An 18798-nucleotide genomic window follows, 5' to 3' on the forward strand; every position below is an offset into this window, starting at 1 on the left:
CCATACAAAAGCAATATACAACATCTAATTCTGTATTCACAGGCATAACATGTTTCCTCCTTCCTATTTCCAAATGTGAATAATAAAAATATGTATACATATATAGATGGTATGAATACACTAATAACCCATAAGGTGTTGCCACCTGTTTCCTATACAGCTCTTGTGATCATAGGCAAGTTGGACCCTAACTGTTTATTGTTACTGGCTCAACATAGTGGCCAACAGTTGACGCAACCACTACTGATATACGGATAAATCCCTAATAGGGGTGGATAGAGGGAAAAGGAGGGGAGAGGGAGGGGGTGGAAAGGGGGGAAGGAAGGAAACTGGAAGGAAGGGAGGAAAGGAAGTGAGGGAAGAATGGGGCCAGTTGTCCAGGGGTGGGGAATGGGGGGGGGGGGGGAGGAGATGAAGAAAGGGATCAAGAGGAGGGGAAAGGAATGGCAAGGTGGGTGAAATGGATGCTGTACTGGAGATAGGTACGTACTCAAATGAATCTTGCCACTTCTACCTCCTCATTCAGGCCCACTGGAACTAATGAATTTAATTTGAATATCCAGAAAGCCTCCCTTTTCTATTTTCCTGCATGTGGAAGGCAGGGCTCACATTGGCCTGTCACCCTATCATCCATGCCCCATGTGGGGACGGGGCTTCCGCGATTGGGGGCGGGGCTTATGGCGTCCGGGAAAACTCTCCTAAGCGTCCCAGATCTGGACAGCTGCTTGTTGTCATGGTGGACTGTGACCCCAGCAGAGCCTCAGCCCTCAGCTGCCTGTTAGTTATTCTCCCTCCACAGTCCCCCAGCTCAGCCAGGAACACATCAGCAGCAAGCCGACTGCTTCAGTGTCCTGATGGCTGCTGCAATGCCGCTACAGGAAGTCAGTGTCCCCAAGTGGTGATTACTTGATATCAGCAGCCAAGGCAACAGGACGCCCAGGAGGAATCAGTCAAGAGAGAGGGGTGATCGCAGTACTGCTTCTCTTTCCTCTTCAACTAGTGTCACCCTCTCTCTGTCAGTCCCATCCTTCTGCCTGCGCCCCCTTCTCCTCAGTGCTGCACTGCGCCCCGTGCTGTGGCACTGGTCGCACGCCCGTAGAAACAGGCCTGAGGGAACTGAACTCTTTGGTTGCATTGCTCTGACCCCGTTTGTGACTCCCACTAAAGCCAGTCAAACAGGGGTGTAACTAGAAATCACAGGGCCCCTCCCACCTCACTCTCTGAGAAGCAATGTTATTCCATTGGTTAGTTCACACTTGAATGTGTTTTCTCCATGCAAATAAAAACAGACAGCAGTGAAGCACTGGGAGCATTTACTCTATCATTTACATTAGCTTCTGTGATAAAATGTGCATGTTTCCACACCTAAAGACACACACGGGGCTTGATTCACTAAACCGTGATAACTCAAGTACCACACCTTATCAAAGTATCATACCTTATCAAAGTTAACACGCCTTATCAGAGTAGCATAGCGAGCGCTACAACTTCTGCTTGCTAATTGGCAATGGCACTTCTCCTGCCCTGAGCCCCTGTAGGGCTACTCTGATAAGGCATGTTAACTTTGATAAGGTGTGATATTTGAGCTATCACGGTCAGGGGCAAATCCAGGATTTTCAAGGCGGGGATTCCTGATAGGTCTCTTTTGGCAAGCCGCACACTACCGCGCATGCGTTTGCCCGCAAAATCCACATGATGCACAGCATTTCCCCACAAAATACACACAATGCGCAGTGTTTCCCTACAAAATACACACAATGCGCAGTGTTTCCCTACAAAATACACATGATGCAGTAGTGTTTGGCCAAAATATATATAATGTGGCAGTGATTAAGTAGCCACATTATATTATTATCAGTAGCTAGATTATATTATAGATAACGAAATTACCCCACCCCTCTTTAGTATAGGTGACCAGATGACAACCATTTATCACACAGGTAGCAGACCTGAAAATCGCAATGTGGGCAACATTCACCAGAAAATCGCAATGTTTTCAGCAGTGACCAGAAAATTACAATGTGGGCAGCAGTCACCAGAAAATCGCAATGTGGGCAGCAGACACCAGAAAATCGCAATGTGGGCAGCAGTCACCAGAAAATCGCAATGTGGGCAGCAGTGACCAGAAAATCGCAATGTGGACAGCAGTCACCTGAAAATCGTAATGTGGGCAGCAGGCACCAGAAAATCGCAATGTGGGCAGCAGTCACCTGAAAATCGCAATGTGGGCAGCAGACACCTGAAAATCGTAATGTGGGCAGCAGGCACCTGAAAATCGTAATGTGGGCAGCAGGCACCAGAAAATCGTAATGTGGGCAGCAGACACTTGAAAATCCTAATGTGGGCAGCAGTCACCTGAAAATCGTAATGTGGGCAGCAGTCACCAGAAAATTGTAATGTGGGCAGCAGACACCAGAAAATCGCAATGTGGGCAGCAGTCACCAGAAAATCGCAATGTGGGCAGCAGACACCAGAAAATCGCAATGTGGGCAGCAGTCACCAGAAAATCGCAATGTGGGCAGCAGACACCAGAAAATCGCAATGTGGGCAGCAGTGACCAGAAAATCGTAATGTGGGCAGCAGTCACCTGAAAATCGTAATGTGGGCAGCAGGCACCAGAAAATCGCAATGTGGACAGCAGTCACCTGAAAATCGTAATGTGGGCAGCAGGCGCCAGAAAATCGTAATGTGGGCAGCAGACACTTGAAAATCCTAATGTGGGCAGCAGTCACCTGAAAATCGTAATGTGGGCAGCAGTCACCAGAAAATCGTAATGTGGGCAGTAGACACCAGAAAATCGTAATGTGGACAGCAGTCACCTGAAAATCGTAATGTGGGCAGCAGTCACCTGAAAATCGTAATGTGGGCAGCAGTCACCAGAAAATCGCAATGTGGACAGCAGTCACCTGAAAATCGTAATGTGGGCAGCAGGCACCAGAAAATCGTAATGTGGGCAGCAGACACTTGAAAATCCTAATGTGGGCAGCAGTCACCTGAAAATCGAAATGTGGGCAGCAGTCACCAGAAAATCGCAATGTGGGCAGCAGTCACCAGAAAATCGCAATGTGCGCAGCAGTGACCAGAAAATAGCAATGTGGGCAGCAGGCATCTGAAAATCGTAATGTGGGCAGCAGTCACCAGAAAATCCTAATGTGGGCAGCAGACACATGAAAATCGCAATGTGGGCAGCAGTGACCAGAAAATAGCAATGTGGGCAGCAGTGACCAGAAAATCGCAATGTGGGCAGCAGTCACCAGAAAATCGCAATGTGGGCAGCAGGCACCAGAAAATCGGAATGTGGGCAGCAGACACTTGAAAATCGCATGGTGGGCAGCAGTGACCAGAAAATCGTAATGTGGGCAGCAGACACCTGAAAATCGCAATGTGGGCAGCAGTCACCAGAAAATCGTAATGTGGGCAGCAGTCACCTGAAAATCACAATGTGGGCAGCAGTCACCTGAAAATCACAATGTGGGCAGCAGACACTTGAAAATCGAAATGTGGGCAACATTCACCAGAAAATCGCTATGTGGGCAGCAGACACCTGAAAATCGTAATGTGGGCAGCAGGCACCAGAAAATCGCAATGTGGGCAGCAGTGACCAGAAAATCGTAATGTGGGCAGCAGTCACCTGAAAATCGCAATGTGGGCAGCAGTGACCAGAAAATCATAATGTGGGCAGCAGTGACCAGAAAATCGTAATGTGGGCAGCAGTGACCAGAAAATTGTAATGTGGGCCGCAGACACCAGAAAATTGCAATGTGGGCAGCAGTCACCAGAAAATCACAATGTGGGCAGCAGACACCAGAAAATCGCAATGTGGGCAGCAGTGACCAGAAAATCGCAATGTGGGCAGTAGACACCAGAAAATCGTAATGTGGACAGCAGTCACCTGAAAATCGTAATGTGGGCAGCAGTCACCTGAAAATCGTAATGTGGGCAGCAGGCACCAGAAAATCGCAATGTGGACAGCAGTCACCTGAAAATCGTAATGTGGGCAGCAGTCACCTGAAAATCGTAATGTGGGCAGTAGACACCAGAAAATCGTAATGTGGACAGCAGTCACCTGAAAATCGTAATGTGGGCAGCAGTCACCTGAAAATCGTAATATGGGCAGCAGGCACCAGAAAATCGCAATGTGGACAGCAGTCACCTGAAAATCGTAATGTGGGCAGCAGGCGCCAGAAAATCGTAATGTGGGCAGCAGACACTTGAAAATCCTAATGTGGGCAGCAGTCACCTGAAAATCGTAATGTGGGCAGCAGTCACCAGAAAATCGTAATGTGGGCAGTAGACACCAGAAAATCGTAATGTGGACAGCAGTCACCTGAAAATCGTAATGTGGGCAGCAGTCACCTGAAAATCGTAATGTGGGCAGCAGTCACCAGAAAATCGCAATGTGGACAGCAGTCACCTGAAAATCGTAATGTGGGCAGCAGGCACCAGAAAATCGTAATGTGGGCAGCAGACACTTGAAAATCCTAATGTGGGCAGCAGTCACCTGAAAATCGAAATGTGGGCAGCAGTCACCAGAAAATCGCAATGTGGGCAGCAGTCACCAGAAAATCGCAATGTGCGCAGCAGTGACCAGAAAATAGCAATGTGGGCAGCAGGCATCTGAAAATCGTAATGTGGGCAGCAGTCACCAGAAAATCCTAATGTGGGCAGCAGACACCTGAAAATCGCAATGTGGGCAGCAGTGACCAGAAAATAGCAATGTGGGCAGCAGTGACCAGAAAATCGCAATGTGGGCAGCAGTCACCAGAAAATCGCAATGTGGGCAGCAGGCACCAGAAAATCGCAATGTGGGCAGCAGACACTTAAAAATCGCAATGTGGGCAGCAGTGACCAGAAAATCGTAATGTGGGCAGCAGACACCTGAAAATCGCAATGTGGGCAGCAGTCACCAGAAAATCGTAATGTGGGCAGCAGTCACCTGAAAATCACAATGTGGGCAGCAGACACTTGAAAATCGAAATGTGGGCAACATTCACCAGAAAATCGCAATGTGGGCAGCAGTGACCAGAAAATCGTAATGTGGGCAGCAGGCACCAGAAAATCGTAATGTGGGCAGCAGTGACCAGAAAATCACAATGTGGGCAGCAGACACCTGAAAATCGTAATGTGGGCAGCAGGCACCAGAAAATCGCAATGTGGGCAGCAGTGACCAGAAAATCGTAATGTGGGCAGCAGGCACCAGAAAATCGCAATGTGGGCAGCAGTGACCAGAAAATCATAATGTGGGCAGCAGTGACCAGAAAATCGTAATGTGGGCAGCAGTGACCAGAAAATTGTAATGTGGGCAGCAGTCACCAGAAAATCGTAATGTGGGCAGCAGTGACCAGAAAATTGTAATGTGGGCAGCAGTCACCAGAAAATCGTAATGTGGGCAGCAGTCACCAGAAAATCGCAATGTGGGCAGCAGTGGCCAGAAAATCACAATGTGGGCAGCAGACACCTGAAAATCGTAATGTGGGCAGCAGGCACCAGAAAATCGCAATGTGGGCAGCAGTGGCCAGAAAATCACAATGTGGGCAGCAGACACCTGAAAATCGTAATGTGGGCAGCAGGCACCAGAAAATCGTAATGTGGGCAGCAGTGACCAGAAAATCGTAATGTGGGCAGCAGACACCTGAAAATCGTAATGTGGGCAGCAGTGACCAGAAAATCGTAATGTGGGCAGCAGGCACCAGAAAATCGTAATGTGGGCAGCAGACACCAGAAAATCGTAATGTGGGCAGCAGACACCAGAAAATCGTAATGTGGGCAGCAGTGACCAGAAAATCGTAATGTGGGCAGCAGACACCTGAAAATCGTAATGTGGGCAGCAGTGACCAGAAAATCGTAATGTGGGCAGCAGACACCTGAAAATCGTAATGTGGGCAGCAGACACCAGAAAATCGTAATGTGGGCAGCAGGCACCAGAAAATCACAATGTGGGCAGCAGTGACCAGAAAATCACAATGTGGCCAGCAGGCACCAGAAAATCGTAATGTGGGCAGCAGACACCTGAAAATCACAATGTGGGCAGCAGTGACCAGAAAATCACAATGTAGGCAGCAGTGACCAGAAAAAAAAATGGCATGCACCTGTGAAAAAAAAAAAATTCACTTACCTGACAGAAGTATCCTCCTCTCCCAGAATCTGGCACACAGCTCCCCGAGTCCTCCTGCAGCACATCTCCCGCGCTGACAGGGCTACGGCAAGATGGCTCCCGAAGCCCTGTACTGGAGACACAAATAGTCTCCAGTGCAGGGCTTCGGCAGCCATCTTGCCGTAGCCCTGCTCTGCCTCTCGGGAGACTGCGGGCCTGCGGGGAAGAAGTCCTGCACCTGGCTGGGGGGTCCCGCAATTGAGAGGTCGTCAGCGCTCCCCTCAAACATGGCTGGCGGGCCCCCCTGCGGCCGATGGGGATCCACACACATGAGCAGGCGGCAGCTGCACTATTACAGTGGCTGCCGCTGCTCAGATTCAGGAGGCACTTCCGGTCTAGGTGCGAGGGGGTGGTTCCAGACACCCGGAACACCCCCTTCCGTGCGCCATTGTCGGTTTAGGGAATGAAGACCCTGGTGTGCAGACAGTACACAGAACTTGGGGAAGGGTGGAGAGGCTGGGGGCGGGGTTCTGCAGGCTCCTCCAGCATCACTACAGTACACAGCACTTGGGGAGGGGTAGAGAGGCTGGGGGCGGGGCTCTGCAGACTTTTCCAGCATCACTACAGTACACAGCACTTCGGAAGGGGTGGAGAAGCTGGGGGCGGGGCTCTGCGGACTCCTCCAGCATCACTACTGTACACAGCACTTGGGGCGGGGTGGAGAGGCTGGGGGCAGGGCTCTGCAGACTCCTCCAGCATCACTACAGTACACAGCACTTGGGGAGGGGTGGAGAGGTTAGGGGCGGAGCTCTGCAGACTCCTCCAGCACCACTACAGTACACAGCACTTGGGGAGGGGTAGAGAGACTGGGGGCGGAGCTCTGCAGACTCCTCCAGCATCACTACAGTACACAGCACTTGGGAGGGGGTGGAGAGGCTGGGGCGGGGCTCTGCAGACTCCTCCAGCATCACTACAGTACACAGCACTTGGGGAGGGGTGGAGAGGCTGGGGGCGGAGCTCTGCAGACTCCTCCAGCACCACTACAGTACACAGCACTTGGGGAGGGGTAGAGACGCTGGGGGCGGGGCTCTGCAGACTTCTCCAGCATCACTACAGTACACAGCACTTGGGGAGGGGTAGAGAGGCTGGGGGCGGAGCTCTGCAGATTTCTCCAGCATCACTACAGTACACAGTGTCAGGAACCGGCCCGTGGCACACCTCCGTATACGGTTTCCGACTGCGGGTTTGACCAGATCAAGCGGGGTGCAGCCTTATTCAAGCTAAAAACAAGGCTGTGGCCCCTCAAACACTTCTCACTGCCACCACTAGCGGTTGCTAGAAACTAGTGTTGGGCGAACAGTGTTCGCCACTGTTCGGGTTCTGCAGAACATCACCCTGTTCGGGTGATGTTCGAGTTCGGCCGAACACCTGATGGTGTTCGGCCAAACCGTTCGGCCACATGGCCGAACTAAGAGCGCATGGCCGAACGTTCCCCGAACGTTCGGCTAGCGCTGTGATTGGCCGAATGGGTCACGTGGTTCGGGTAAATAAATACCCGAACCACGTCATATCTCCGCCATTTGTCTGTGGGTTTAGCTTTGGGTAGGCAGGCAGGGTAGTTCGCGCTCCAGCCACGCTAGCCAGGGTCCCCCCAGTCATTTTGTCACTGCTGGGAATAGTAGTACACCGCTCGCTCAGCCACACTATATAGCATTGTGTTTACTGCCACTCTGTGTACCTCGCTCAGCCACACTATATAGCATTCTGTTTACTGCCACTCTGTGTCTGCTGGGAATAGTAGTACACCGCTCGCTCAGCCACACTATATAGCATTGTGTTTACTGCCACTCTGTGTACCTCGCTCAGCCACACTATATAGCATTGTGTTTACTGCCACTCTGTTTCTGCTGGGAATAGTAGTACACCGCTCGCTCAGCCACACTATATAGCATTGTGTTTACTGCCACTCTGTGTACCTCGCTCAGCCACACTATATAGCATTGTGTTTACTGCCACTCTGTGTCTGCTGGGAATAGTAGTACACCGCTCGCTCAGCCACACTATATAGCATTGTGTTTACTGCCACTCTGTGTACCTCGCTCAGCCACACTATATAGCATTGTGTTTACTGCCACTCTGTGTCTGCTGGGAACAGTAGTACACTGCCGCTCACTCAGTCACCCCATTACTATATAGCATTGCTGGGATCTGTAGTACTCTGCTCACCCACCCATACCATTGTACTGCCAGTCACTGTGTATATTGCTGGGATCTGTAGTACTTCCCTCACCGTCAACCACTGTATAGCATTGCATACTCTGCCAGTCAGTGTGTATATTGCTGGGATCAGTAATACTCCACTCAACGTCAATCACTATATGAGCTCACCATGAGTTCCTCAGAGACCTCCGCTGTGAGCAGCACTCCCAACAACAGCAACAGCCAACGCCCCACGCAAGCTATAACATCCACCCCAGCAGCCAGTGGTCAGCAGCAGCCCTCCCCGGAGGAGAACGTTGTGTCCATCGGTCCGGCGCCAGAACGATTAATGAGGGCTGCCATTGAGGAGATGATGGGGCCTGATGTGGAGGAGGAGGTCGGGCTCAGGCCAGCATCCCAAGTTAATGTTGAGGACGATGAGGGGTCTGTGTCTGGGGATGTTGGGGTGTCAGAGGTGGTGGGTGGGTCAGACTCAGGAGAAGAGTTGTATGATGAGGATGATGATCGGGACCATCTGTATGTGCCTCAGAGTCCGACCCCGGAAAACATGTTGTATCGTGTGTTTAGGTACTAAAATCTGCGTTCCCACTTCCCAGTACTGCCTGCAGTGCCCGGGTCCACGGATCCATATAATTTTTTGGGCAGCACTATCAAACTGTGGTACTATGAGTGAGTTGCCATGGTCCTTCTGTGCTGTCACACTCACCGTCTGTCTGCAGATGGATTGTTCAACACAGCTACGCCATCTGACATGTAGTCCTTGACCATCTTCTCCAGGCGATTGGTGTTGGAGGACGTGGAACTGCCCGATTGCTGTTCTGTGGGCTGCTGCATGGGTGTCAGAAAATGTTCCCACTCCAAGGACACTGCCAATACCATTCCCTTTTGGGCACTAGCAGCAGCTTGTGTTCTTTGCTGCCCTCCTGGTCCTCCTGGGTTTGCTGAAGTCAGTCAGTCGGTGTACAACTGGCTAGAGAAGGAGGAGGATGTCAATCTCCTCTCTAAAGTCTACATCCTCAAGGGCCTGCTGGAATTGTTCCATTTTTGACCTGTCTGACACTTTCTTCAATCAGTTTTTTAACATTGTGTTTGTATAAACTGGGTATAAACCCAGTAATTGGTGTTGTCCAGAATAATGAATAATAATGAATAGTGAATAATGCGCGGGCCGCGTTCAATGCAGTCTAGCATGAATTGAGCCATGTGTGCCAGAGAATCCTGCCAGACTCCTCTGTCTTCATGTTCTTGTGAGCGTTGTGATTGTTGTGATGCACCATATTCGTCACCAGCATCACTTTCTTCCTCTTCTGCTGTCCATTCCCGCTAAATTGTGGAAGTCCAACGTGCACCGCTCTGTCCCTCGGCAGTGGGGGCATCCAATTCCTGCTCCAACTCCAGCTGTTCCTCGTCCTGTTCTTTGTCATAGCTGGGACCAGCGTTTCCTGAGGCAGGTTGCCTGATGTTGGTATCATCACGCTGATCGTTTTCATCTTCAGATTCCCCCACTTGCATCATGCCAGCGGTTTCCATCTTCAACATTGATTTCTTCAGTAAACACAGCAGTGGTATTGTAATGCTGACTGTAGAGTTGTCACTGCTCAGTCACAAGCAACGTGGATTGCTCAAAATTTTGGAGGACTTGGCAGAGATCCAATATGGTGGCCCAATCAGATCCACAGAAGCTTGGTAGCTAGCTGCTGGAATGCGCCTCGGCACTGCGCAAAAGCGTGCTAGCATGTGCAGCGTAGAATTCCAGCGCGTAGGGAGGGACATCACCCAGCGAGCGATGGTGCGCTAGATTGAAGCGCTCCTGCATCTCTTGGTGAGTCCTTCAGAAGCGGTACTGGACTTTAAAAAATGCTTTTTTTTTTTTCCTTCAACAGAAGATCTGCCACGTTGGAGTGAGGAGGACGCCGCCGACCCCGACACCAAGCTGAACCCCGGCAAACTCCAAGCAGAGGATCTTCAGGAACCCTCAAGGCTTTGAGCAAGCTGAGGAGGATCAACAGTCCCGACGAGACCTCTCCTCATATGTGACTGTGTGCAGTGGAGTAGAGCTCCCCAGAACAACCTCTCACTTGTCACTTTGTCACTGGTCACTTTGTCACTTTGTCATTTTGTCACTTTGTCACTTTGTCATTTTGTCACTTTGTCATTTTGTCACTTTGTCAGTCACTTTGTCACTGGTCACTTGGTCACTTGTCACTTGGTCACTTGGTCACTTGTCCAGATGATCTCGGTACACCTCCTGCGATTCAAATTCCTGCACACATTGCTCTGGGATTTGGGTGTGATGAATGATGCATCTAACTGGCCACCGGAGGCAATTAAGGCCTTCAAAACATTGAAAGCAGCTTTCTGTTCCGCCCCCATTTTGCGTCATGTTGAGTTGTTGACGTCATGTTCATCCTCGGCCTCGCCTTGCATTTCAGTGCGAGGTGCATTTTCCACAGAAAAAGGTTGTGAATCCGGGCACAACATTTGTGGCTGTTCCATTGACCTTTCACAGGTAGAAGATTGTGGGGGTGGGAATAGCTCCTCCGAATAGCCCATTGTGTCCTGAAAACTACTCATTGCATTGCTTTGCGCACGCATTTTTTTGTCCTCATGCAAGGCCTGAGTTGCGCATGAAAGCGTGGCCTTCTCCTCCTGTGCCTCCTCCTGTTCCATCACGTCTGCTGCTGCTGGGTTAGCGTTGCCGCCCGGTCCCTGTTTATTGAACCTCTTATCTTTATTACATTTATGACTGCATGGCGGTACAAAGCATGCTATCCGCACGCTTCTTGTCCTCATGCAAGGCCTGGGTTGTTGTGTCTCAAAGCGTGGCCTTCTCCTCCTGCGCCTCCTCCTTTTCCATCACGTGTGCTGCTGCTGCTGGGTTAGCGTTGCCGGTCCCTGTTTATGGAACCTCTCATCTTTATTACATTTATGACTGCATGGCGGTAAAAAGCATGCTATCCGCACGCTTCTTGTCCTCCTGCAAGGCCTGGGTTGTTGTGTCTCAAAGCGTGGCCTTCTCCTCCTGCGCCTCCTCCTGTTCCATCATGTGTGCTGCTGCTGCTGCTGCTGGGTTAACGTTGCCGGTCCCTGTTTATGGAACCTCTCATCTTTATTACATTTATGACTGCATGGCAGTAAAAAGCATGCTATCCGCATGCTTCTTGTCCTCATGCAAGGCCTGGGTTGTTGTGTCTCAAAAAGCGTGGCCTTCTCCTCCTGCGCCTCCTCCTCCTGTTCCATCACGTGTGCTGCTGCTGGTGCTGGGTTAGCGTTACCGGTCCCTTTTCCTGGAACCTTTTATCTGTATTACATTTATGACTGCATGGCGACAAAAAGCATGTTACCTGTGCAAAGAAACAAGACATTTTCCACATTTAAAAGACAGTTTTTCCTTTGAAACTTTACAATCAATTTTCTCAAAAACTATAAGCTCTTTTTCAAATATTTTTTTCCGTCTTGTACCCACTCCCAAGGTGCACATACCCTGCAAATTTGGGGTATGTAGCATGTAAGGAAGCTTTACAAAGCACGAAAGTTCGGGTCCCCATTGACTTCCATTATGTTCGGAGTTCGGCGCGAACACCCGAACATCGCGGCGATGTTCGGCGAACGTTCGCGAACCCGAACATCTAGGTGTTCACCCAACACTACTAGAAACGTCCACTGTCGAGTGCTCACGCAATCCGCGTTTTTCGTATTCGGGTCAGCTTTGCGCTTTAGGCCGAATACGGGAATGCCACGTACACACACACAGTTGCAATCTACTCTGTAGTGAAGCAACACTACTAACAGTCATTCGAACGATACTGTTAGCCACTCTGCTGTCGAGCTACTCGCACTGGCGTTTTTGTACGTTGGGTCAGCTGCGCACTTTAGGCCAACGTATGACAAACGCCTGACACACAATGCAATTACAATCTTATATGGTGGATAGGCTGGGGGCGGGGCTCTGCAGACTCCTCCAGCATCACTACAGTACACAGCACTTGGGGAGGGGGTGGGGAGAGGCTGGGGGCGGGGCTCTGCAGACTCCTCCAGCATCACTACAGTACACAGCACTTGGGGAGGGGGTGGGGAGAGGCTGGGGGCGGGGCTCTGCAGACTCCTCCAGCATCACTACAGTACACAGCACTTGGGGAGGGGTAGAGAGGCTGGGGGCGGGGCTCTGCAGACTCCTCCAGCATCACTACAGTACACAGCACTTGGGGAGGGGAGGAGAGGCTGGGGGTGGGGCTCTTCAGACTCCTCCAGCATCACTACAGTGCACAGCACTTGGGGAGGGGTGGAGAGACTGGGGGCAGGGCTCTGCAGACTCCTCCAGCACCACTACAGTACACAGCACTTGGGGAGGGGAGGAGAGGCTGGGGGCGGGGCTCTGCAGACTCCTCCAGCATCACTACAGTACACAGCACTTGGGGAGGGGTAGAGAGGCTGGGGCGGGGCTCTGCAGACTCCTCCAGCATCACTACAGTACACAGCACTTGGGGAGGGGTGGAGAGGCTGGGGGCGGGGCTCTGCAGGCTCCTCCAGCATCACTACAGTACACAGCACTTGGGGAGGGGTGGAGAGGCTGGGGGCGGGGCTCTGCAGACTCATCCAGCATCACTACAGTACACAGCACTTGGGGACGGGTAGATAGGCTGGGGGCGGGGCTCTTCAGACTCCTCCAGCATCACTACAGTGCACAGCACTTGGGGAGGGGTGGAGAGGCTGGGGGCAGGGCTCTGCAGACTCCTCCAGCACCACTACAGTACACAGCACTTGGGGAGGGGAGGAGAGGCTGGGGGCGGGGCTCTGCAGACTCCTCCAGCATCACTACAGTACACAGCACTTGGGGAGGGATAGAGAGGCTAGGGGCGGGGCTCTGCAGACTCCTCCAGCATCACTACAGTACACAGCACTTGAGGAGGGGTAGAGAGGCTGGGGCGGGGCTCTGCAGACTCCTCCAGCATCACTACAGTACACAGCACTTGGGGAGGGGTGGAGAGGCTGGGGGCGGGGCTCTGCAGGCTCCTCTAGCATCACTACAGTACACAGCACTTGGGGAGGGGTGGAGAGGCTAGGGGCGGGGCTCTGCAGACTCCTCCAGCATCACTACAGTATACAGCACTTGGGGAGGGGTAGAGAGACTGGGGGTGGGGCTCTGCAGACTTCTCCAGCATCACTACAGTACACAACACTTGGGGAGGGGGTGGAGAGGCTGGGGGTGGGGCTCTGAAGACTCCTCTAACATCATTTTTTCTCTCTGTGCCCTTAGTTGTCAGTCTCTCCCCACAGGGCCCCCTGCAGCTTCTAGGTCCTCCTGCGGCTGCATCCCTTGCAGGGTCTATTTTTACGCCCCTGCTGTCAAACGGAAGCTGAAGCATCTCTCCTCCTTTTGAGCATGTCTTAATCCGAACATCCTGCATGTTTGCTGTTCTTGACTCCTTGCATGTCCACTTTCTCTGCATGTCCGCACTTCCTGCATGTCCACTCTCCCTGCATGTCTGCACTCCCTGCATGTTAGCTGTCCCTGCATGTCTGCTCTTCCTGCACGTCCACTCTCCCTGCATGTCCGCACTCCCTGCATTTCAGCTGTCTCTGCATGTCTGCTCTTCCTGCATGTCTGCTCTACCTGCATGTCTGCTCTATCTGCCTGTCTACACACCCTGCATGTCCGCTCTCCTTGCATGTCTGCTCTCCCTGCACGTCAGCTGCCCCTGCATGTCAGCTCTTCCTACATGTCTACTCTCCCTGCATGTCTGCTCTCCCTGCATGTCTGCTCTCCTGCATGTCAGCTCTCCATGCATGTCTGCACTACCTGCATGTCTGCACTACCTGCATGTCTGCTCTACCTGCATGTCTGCTCTACCTGCATGTCTGCTCTATCTGCCTGACTGCACACCCTGCATCTTAGCTCTCCCTGCATGTCCGCTCTCCCTTCATGTCCGCTCTCCCTGCATGTCAGCTGTCCCTGCATGTCAGCTGTCCCTGCATGTCAGCTGTCCCTGCATGTCAGCTCTCCCTGCATGTCAGCTGTCCCTGCATGTCTGCTCTCCCTGCATGTTAGCTCTCCCTGCATGCCTGTTCTCCCTGCATGTCAGCTCTCCCTGCATGTCAGCTCTCCCTGCATGCCTGTTCTCCTTGCATGTCCGCTCTCCATGCATGTCAGCTGTCCCTGCATGCCTGTTCTCCTTGCATGTCCGCTCTCCATGCATGTCAGCTCTCCCTGCATGTTTGCTCTCCCTGCATGCCTGTTCTCCCTGCATGCCAGCTCTCCTTGCATGTCTGCACTACCTGCTTGTCTGCTCTCCTTCCCCAGAAGAATAAATATGTCATGTTATCCTATTGTGAGTGTGGCCAAACTAAGGCAGGACTTTACAATTTAAAATGTTTTTCCCCAGTAATGCCACCTATTGGAGGGGTAACTATGCAGATTTAGATAGACGACTAGTCTAGAAGACTTGTAATACTTCTGAAAACAACACTTCTGTAGAAGGCAGGAGAGGAGTGTTATTTGACTATACCATTATCTTTACCTGGATATTAAAAGATTTCACACTGAATGTCAAAGAGACTCTGTAATGAAAAAACAAAAAAAATGTCCCAGGGTGAACTTACCTCGGGAGGGGGAAGCCGCTGAATCCTATTGAGGCTTCCCCCGTCCTCCTTTGTCCCGCGGTATCAGCACTGGACCCCCTTCCCCCCAAACCACAGCCGACAATTGGTCAGGCCTGCAATATTATTTCCGCCTGATCCCGATCAGAGAGCCACTGCTGTGCCTGTGCTGGAGCCGGAGAGGTAAATATTTACATGCTCGCTGTGCAGAGGGGCCCAGCGAGACCACCGTGGGATGGAAGAGGAAAGGGGAAGCCTTGATAGGATCCAGAGACTTCCCCCTCCTGAGGTAACTGTGAGTGGGGACTTTTTTTGGTTACAAATTCTCTGTTACTGCTGTTTAATGAGTTTACAATAAGTAAACCATTTATTAAATATTTTACATATTATAAGTTTATACTTTTTTTTTTTTTAAGGATTTTTTATTTGAGATTTCTCAGTGGCTGGTCATATGGATCGGACTGACGGATGTGGATGGAACCTGGAAATGGGTGGATGGAACGCCTCTGAACTCAACTCCAACGTAAGAAGCTGACCTCCGAAACACATCATCTGAGGAGATAGATTATGTCCTTACATCATCTCAGATGCCATATTCATCCTCTTCATATCATCAGCGCTGGGCTGAGGCAGAGGCGAGAGAGGCTCCAGCCTCAGGGCGCAGTGTGGGAGGGGGCACACAACTCACTCAGCTATCATTCCCCTATCGTGTATGAAGCAGAGAGAAATAAGAAAAGGGGATACATGGCAGTGACTGCAAGCCAGATAACTAAAGATAAAGGTTTTGGGGGCCCTGGGGTGCCTCCTAGTCTACTAGCAATCAGTGTGTGACGTTTGGGGTGGGAGGGATGGGGGGGCGCACTTTGGTGTCTCAGCCTTTGGTGCTGGAAGACCGTGTCCCTGCTCTGCTAGAGATGGCCAGAACAGTTCCTGCCGCCGGACACTTCCTGGCAAGCATAGGCTGTTTGCCATTCATCTTTAACGCTAATTTGTGTTCGCATTTTTTACATTAAAGTCACCGGCTGCTGATTTTAGCGGTTAATAGCAAAGCCACCGTACATGCTAGAAAGAGCAAATGGCAGGCTATATCAGTGCTATGGATGCTCCAGGGTGACGGCGTGGGTGGGCGCTATAGGTGCTGTGGGCGGGGAGGAGAGCAGGAGCCATGCAGGAGGATGGAGCTATACTATACTAGAGCAAAAAGCATCTTTACATTTTGGCTCCAAGGCTCCCTATTGGTTTAATAACAGACAAATGGGGATCAATGAGAGCCTTGGAACCAAAATTAACCACTTTAGCGCCGCACTGCAGTATATCTATGCCCTGGCAAACTTCACTTCCACACTTGGGGTGTAGATATACGCATCCCCGCCATGACGGCTACTGTCCTGCTCGCTCCTGCGCGTGTTCCTGCAGGGGTACACGTCGCCGTCCATTAGCCCAGAGATCAATGAATAGGAATGCAGCTCCCATTTATTGATCTAAGTCCCCGATGCAATGATCACTGGCTTCAATCAGAAGCCATGATCATTCTGAAAAAAAAAAAAAATTACACATACCAGCTTTACTTCCTGTAAGCAAAATACTACACTTACAGGACGCTTAAAGGACCACTATCACGAAAATCATGAAATGTAAAATACATGTAAACAAATACAAATAAGAAGTACATTTCTTCTAGTGTAGAGTAGAGCCAAATTAATCTATGCCATGCACTGATGAGGATCAAACAATCCAAAACAGTCTGTATGCATGTTGGATTATTATGGCTCTGTACAAATTAACAAGATGACACATCATTGCATTCCAGTGGTTCTGGAGGTGTGTTTAGCTTCTAAGTAGGGATGGGACGAATCCACAATTTTTTCGAATCCGAATAGGTTCTCGAATATCTCGAACCTTTCGAATCCCGAATCTAACGAATCCTGCACATAAGAATTGTGCGATCCGTGGTATAGTTGCCCCTAGTATAAATAGCCAGGCATAGGTGCCCCCAGTACAGGTAGCCAGGCATAGGTGCCCCCAGTACAGGTAGCCAGGCATAGGTGCCCCCAGTACAGGTAGCCAGGCATAGGTGCCCCCAGTACAGGTAGCCAGGCATAGGTGCCCCCAGTACAGGTAGCCAGGCATAGGTCCTCCCCCAGTATAGGTAGCCAGGCATAGGTGCCCCTAGTATAGGTAGCCAGGCATAGTTGCCCTCAGTATAGATAGCCAGGCATAGGTGCCGCCAGTATAGGTAGCTTATGGTTCAGGTGCCCACAGTTTAGCTAGCGTAGCCAGGCATAGGTAGTCAGGTACAGTACATTGTGCCCCTCAAAGACAAACAGAATGCGAGTATAGTACTTTTCTTACTGTAGCAAGATGTCTGTGGTGGTCTCTGTCTTTGGCGGCAGCTTGTGTGAGGCTCAGGCGGCAGCTTGTGTGAGGCTCAGGCAACAGCGAGTATCTGGCTTGTGTGGGGCTTGGACTGCAGGCATTCATAAAGGGAGAAGGGTAGGAAAGGCTCATATGAGTTCAACCAAACCTTTTCTTAAAGAACAAGCACATGATAATCAAAATGACAGTATAGGTAGCTTCTGGTAAAGGTGCCCCCAGTGTAGATAGCCAGGCATAGGTACCCCCAGTATAGGTAGCCAGGCATAGGTCCCCCCCAGTGTAGGTAGCCAGGCATAGGTCCCCCCCAGTATAGGTAGCCAGGCATAGGTCCCCCCAGTATAGGTAGCCAGGAATAGATCCCCCCAGTATAGGTAGCCAGGAATAGATCCTCCAGTATAGGTAGCCAGGCATAGGTCCCCCCAGTATAGGTAGCCAGGCATAGGTCCCCCCAGTATAGGTAGCCAGGCATAGGTCCCCCCAGTATAGGTAGCCAGGCATAGGTCCCCCCCAGTGTAGGTAGCCAGGCATAGGTCCCCCCCCCCAGTGTAGGTAGCCAGGCATAGGTCCCCCCCAGTATAGGTAGCCAGGCATAGGTCCCCCCCAGTGTAGGTAGCCAGGCATAGCCCCCCCCCCCCCAGTGTAGGGAGCCAGGCATAGGTCCCCCCAGTATAGGTAGCCAGGCATAGGTCCCCCCCAGTATAGGTAGCCAGGCATAGGTCCCCCAGTATAGGTAGCCAGGCATAGGTCCCCCCAGTGTAGGTAGCCAGGCATAGGTCCCCCCAGTATAGGTAGCCAGGCATAGGTCCCCCCCAGTGTAGGTGGCCAGGCATAGGTCCCCCCAGTATAGGTAGCCAGGCATAGGTCCCCCCAGTATAGGTAGCCAGGCATAGGTCCCCCCAGTATAGGTAGCCAGGCATAGGTCCCCCCCAGTGTAGGTAGCCAGGCATAGGTCCCCCCCCCCAGTGTAGGTAGCCAGGCATAGGTCCCACCAGTATAGGTAGCCAGGCATAGGTCCCCCCAGTATAGATAGCCAGGCATAGGTCCCCCCAGTATAGATAGACAGGTAGATAGGTCCCCCCCAGTGTAGGTAGCCAGGCATAGGTCCCCCCAGTATAGATAGCCAGGCATAGGTCCCCCCAGTATAGATAGCCAGGCATAGGTCCCCCAGTATAGATAGACAGGTAGATAGGTACCCCCCAGTGTAGGTAGCCAGGCATAGGTCCCCCCAGTATAGATAGCCAGGCATAGGTCCCCCCAGTATAGGTAGCCAGGCATAGGTCCCCCCAGTATAGATAGCCAGACATAGGTCCCCCCAGTATAGATAGCCAGGTAGATAGGTCCCCCCAGTATAGATAGCCAGGCATAGGTCCCCCCAGTGTAGGTAGCCAGGCATAGGTCCCCCCAGTATAGATAGCCAGGCATAGGTCCCCCCAGTATAGGTAGCCAGGCATAGGTCCCCCCAGTATAGGTAGCCAGGCATAGGTCCCCACAGTACAGATAGCCAGGCATAG

The 18798-nt window shown here is 51.5% G+C and overlaps 1 protein-coding gene across 2 annotated transcripts in view; it reads left to right on the plus strand.

The window, feature by feature from the left end:
* Positions 1-18798, plus strand: part of LOC137560843 (asialoglycoprotein receptor 1-like) — a 72468-nt gene that overhangs the window by 48797 nt on the left and 4873 nt on the right. For both annotated transcript variants that reach the window (XM_068271984.1, XM_068271985.1), the window contains one exon: positions 15328-15434. In XM_068271984.1, coding sequence (XP_068128085.1) covers positions 15328-15434 — 107 coding nt within the window. The remainder of the gene's footprint in view (positions 1-15327; positions 15435-18798) is intronic.

The sequence above is a fragment of the Hyperolius riggenbachi genome, chromosome 3, assembly GCF_040937935.1.
Source record: "Hyperolius riggenbachi isolate aHypRig1 chromosome 3, aHypRig1.pri, whole genome shotgun sequence".
NCBI lineage: Eukaryota > Metazoa > Chordata > Amphibia > Anura > Hyperoliidae > Hyperolius > Hyperolius riggenbachi.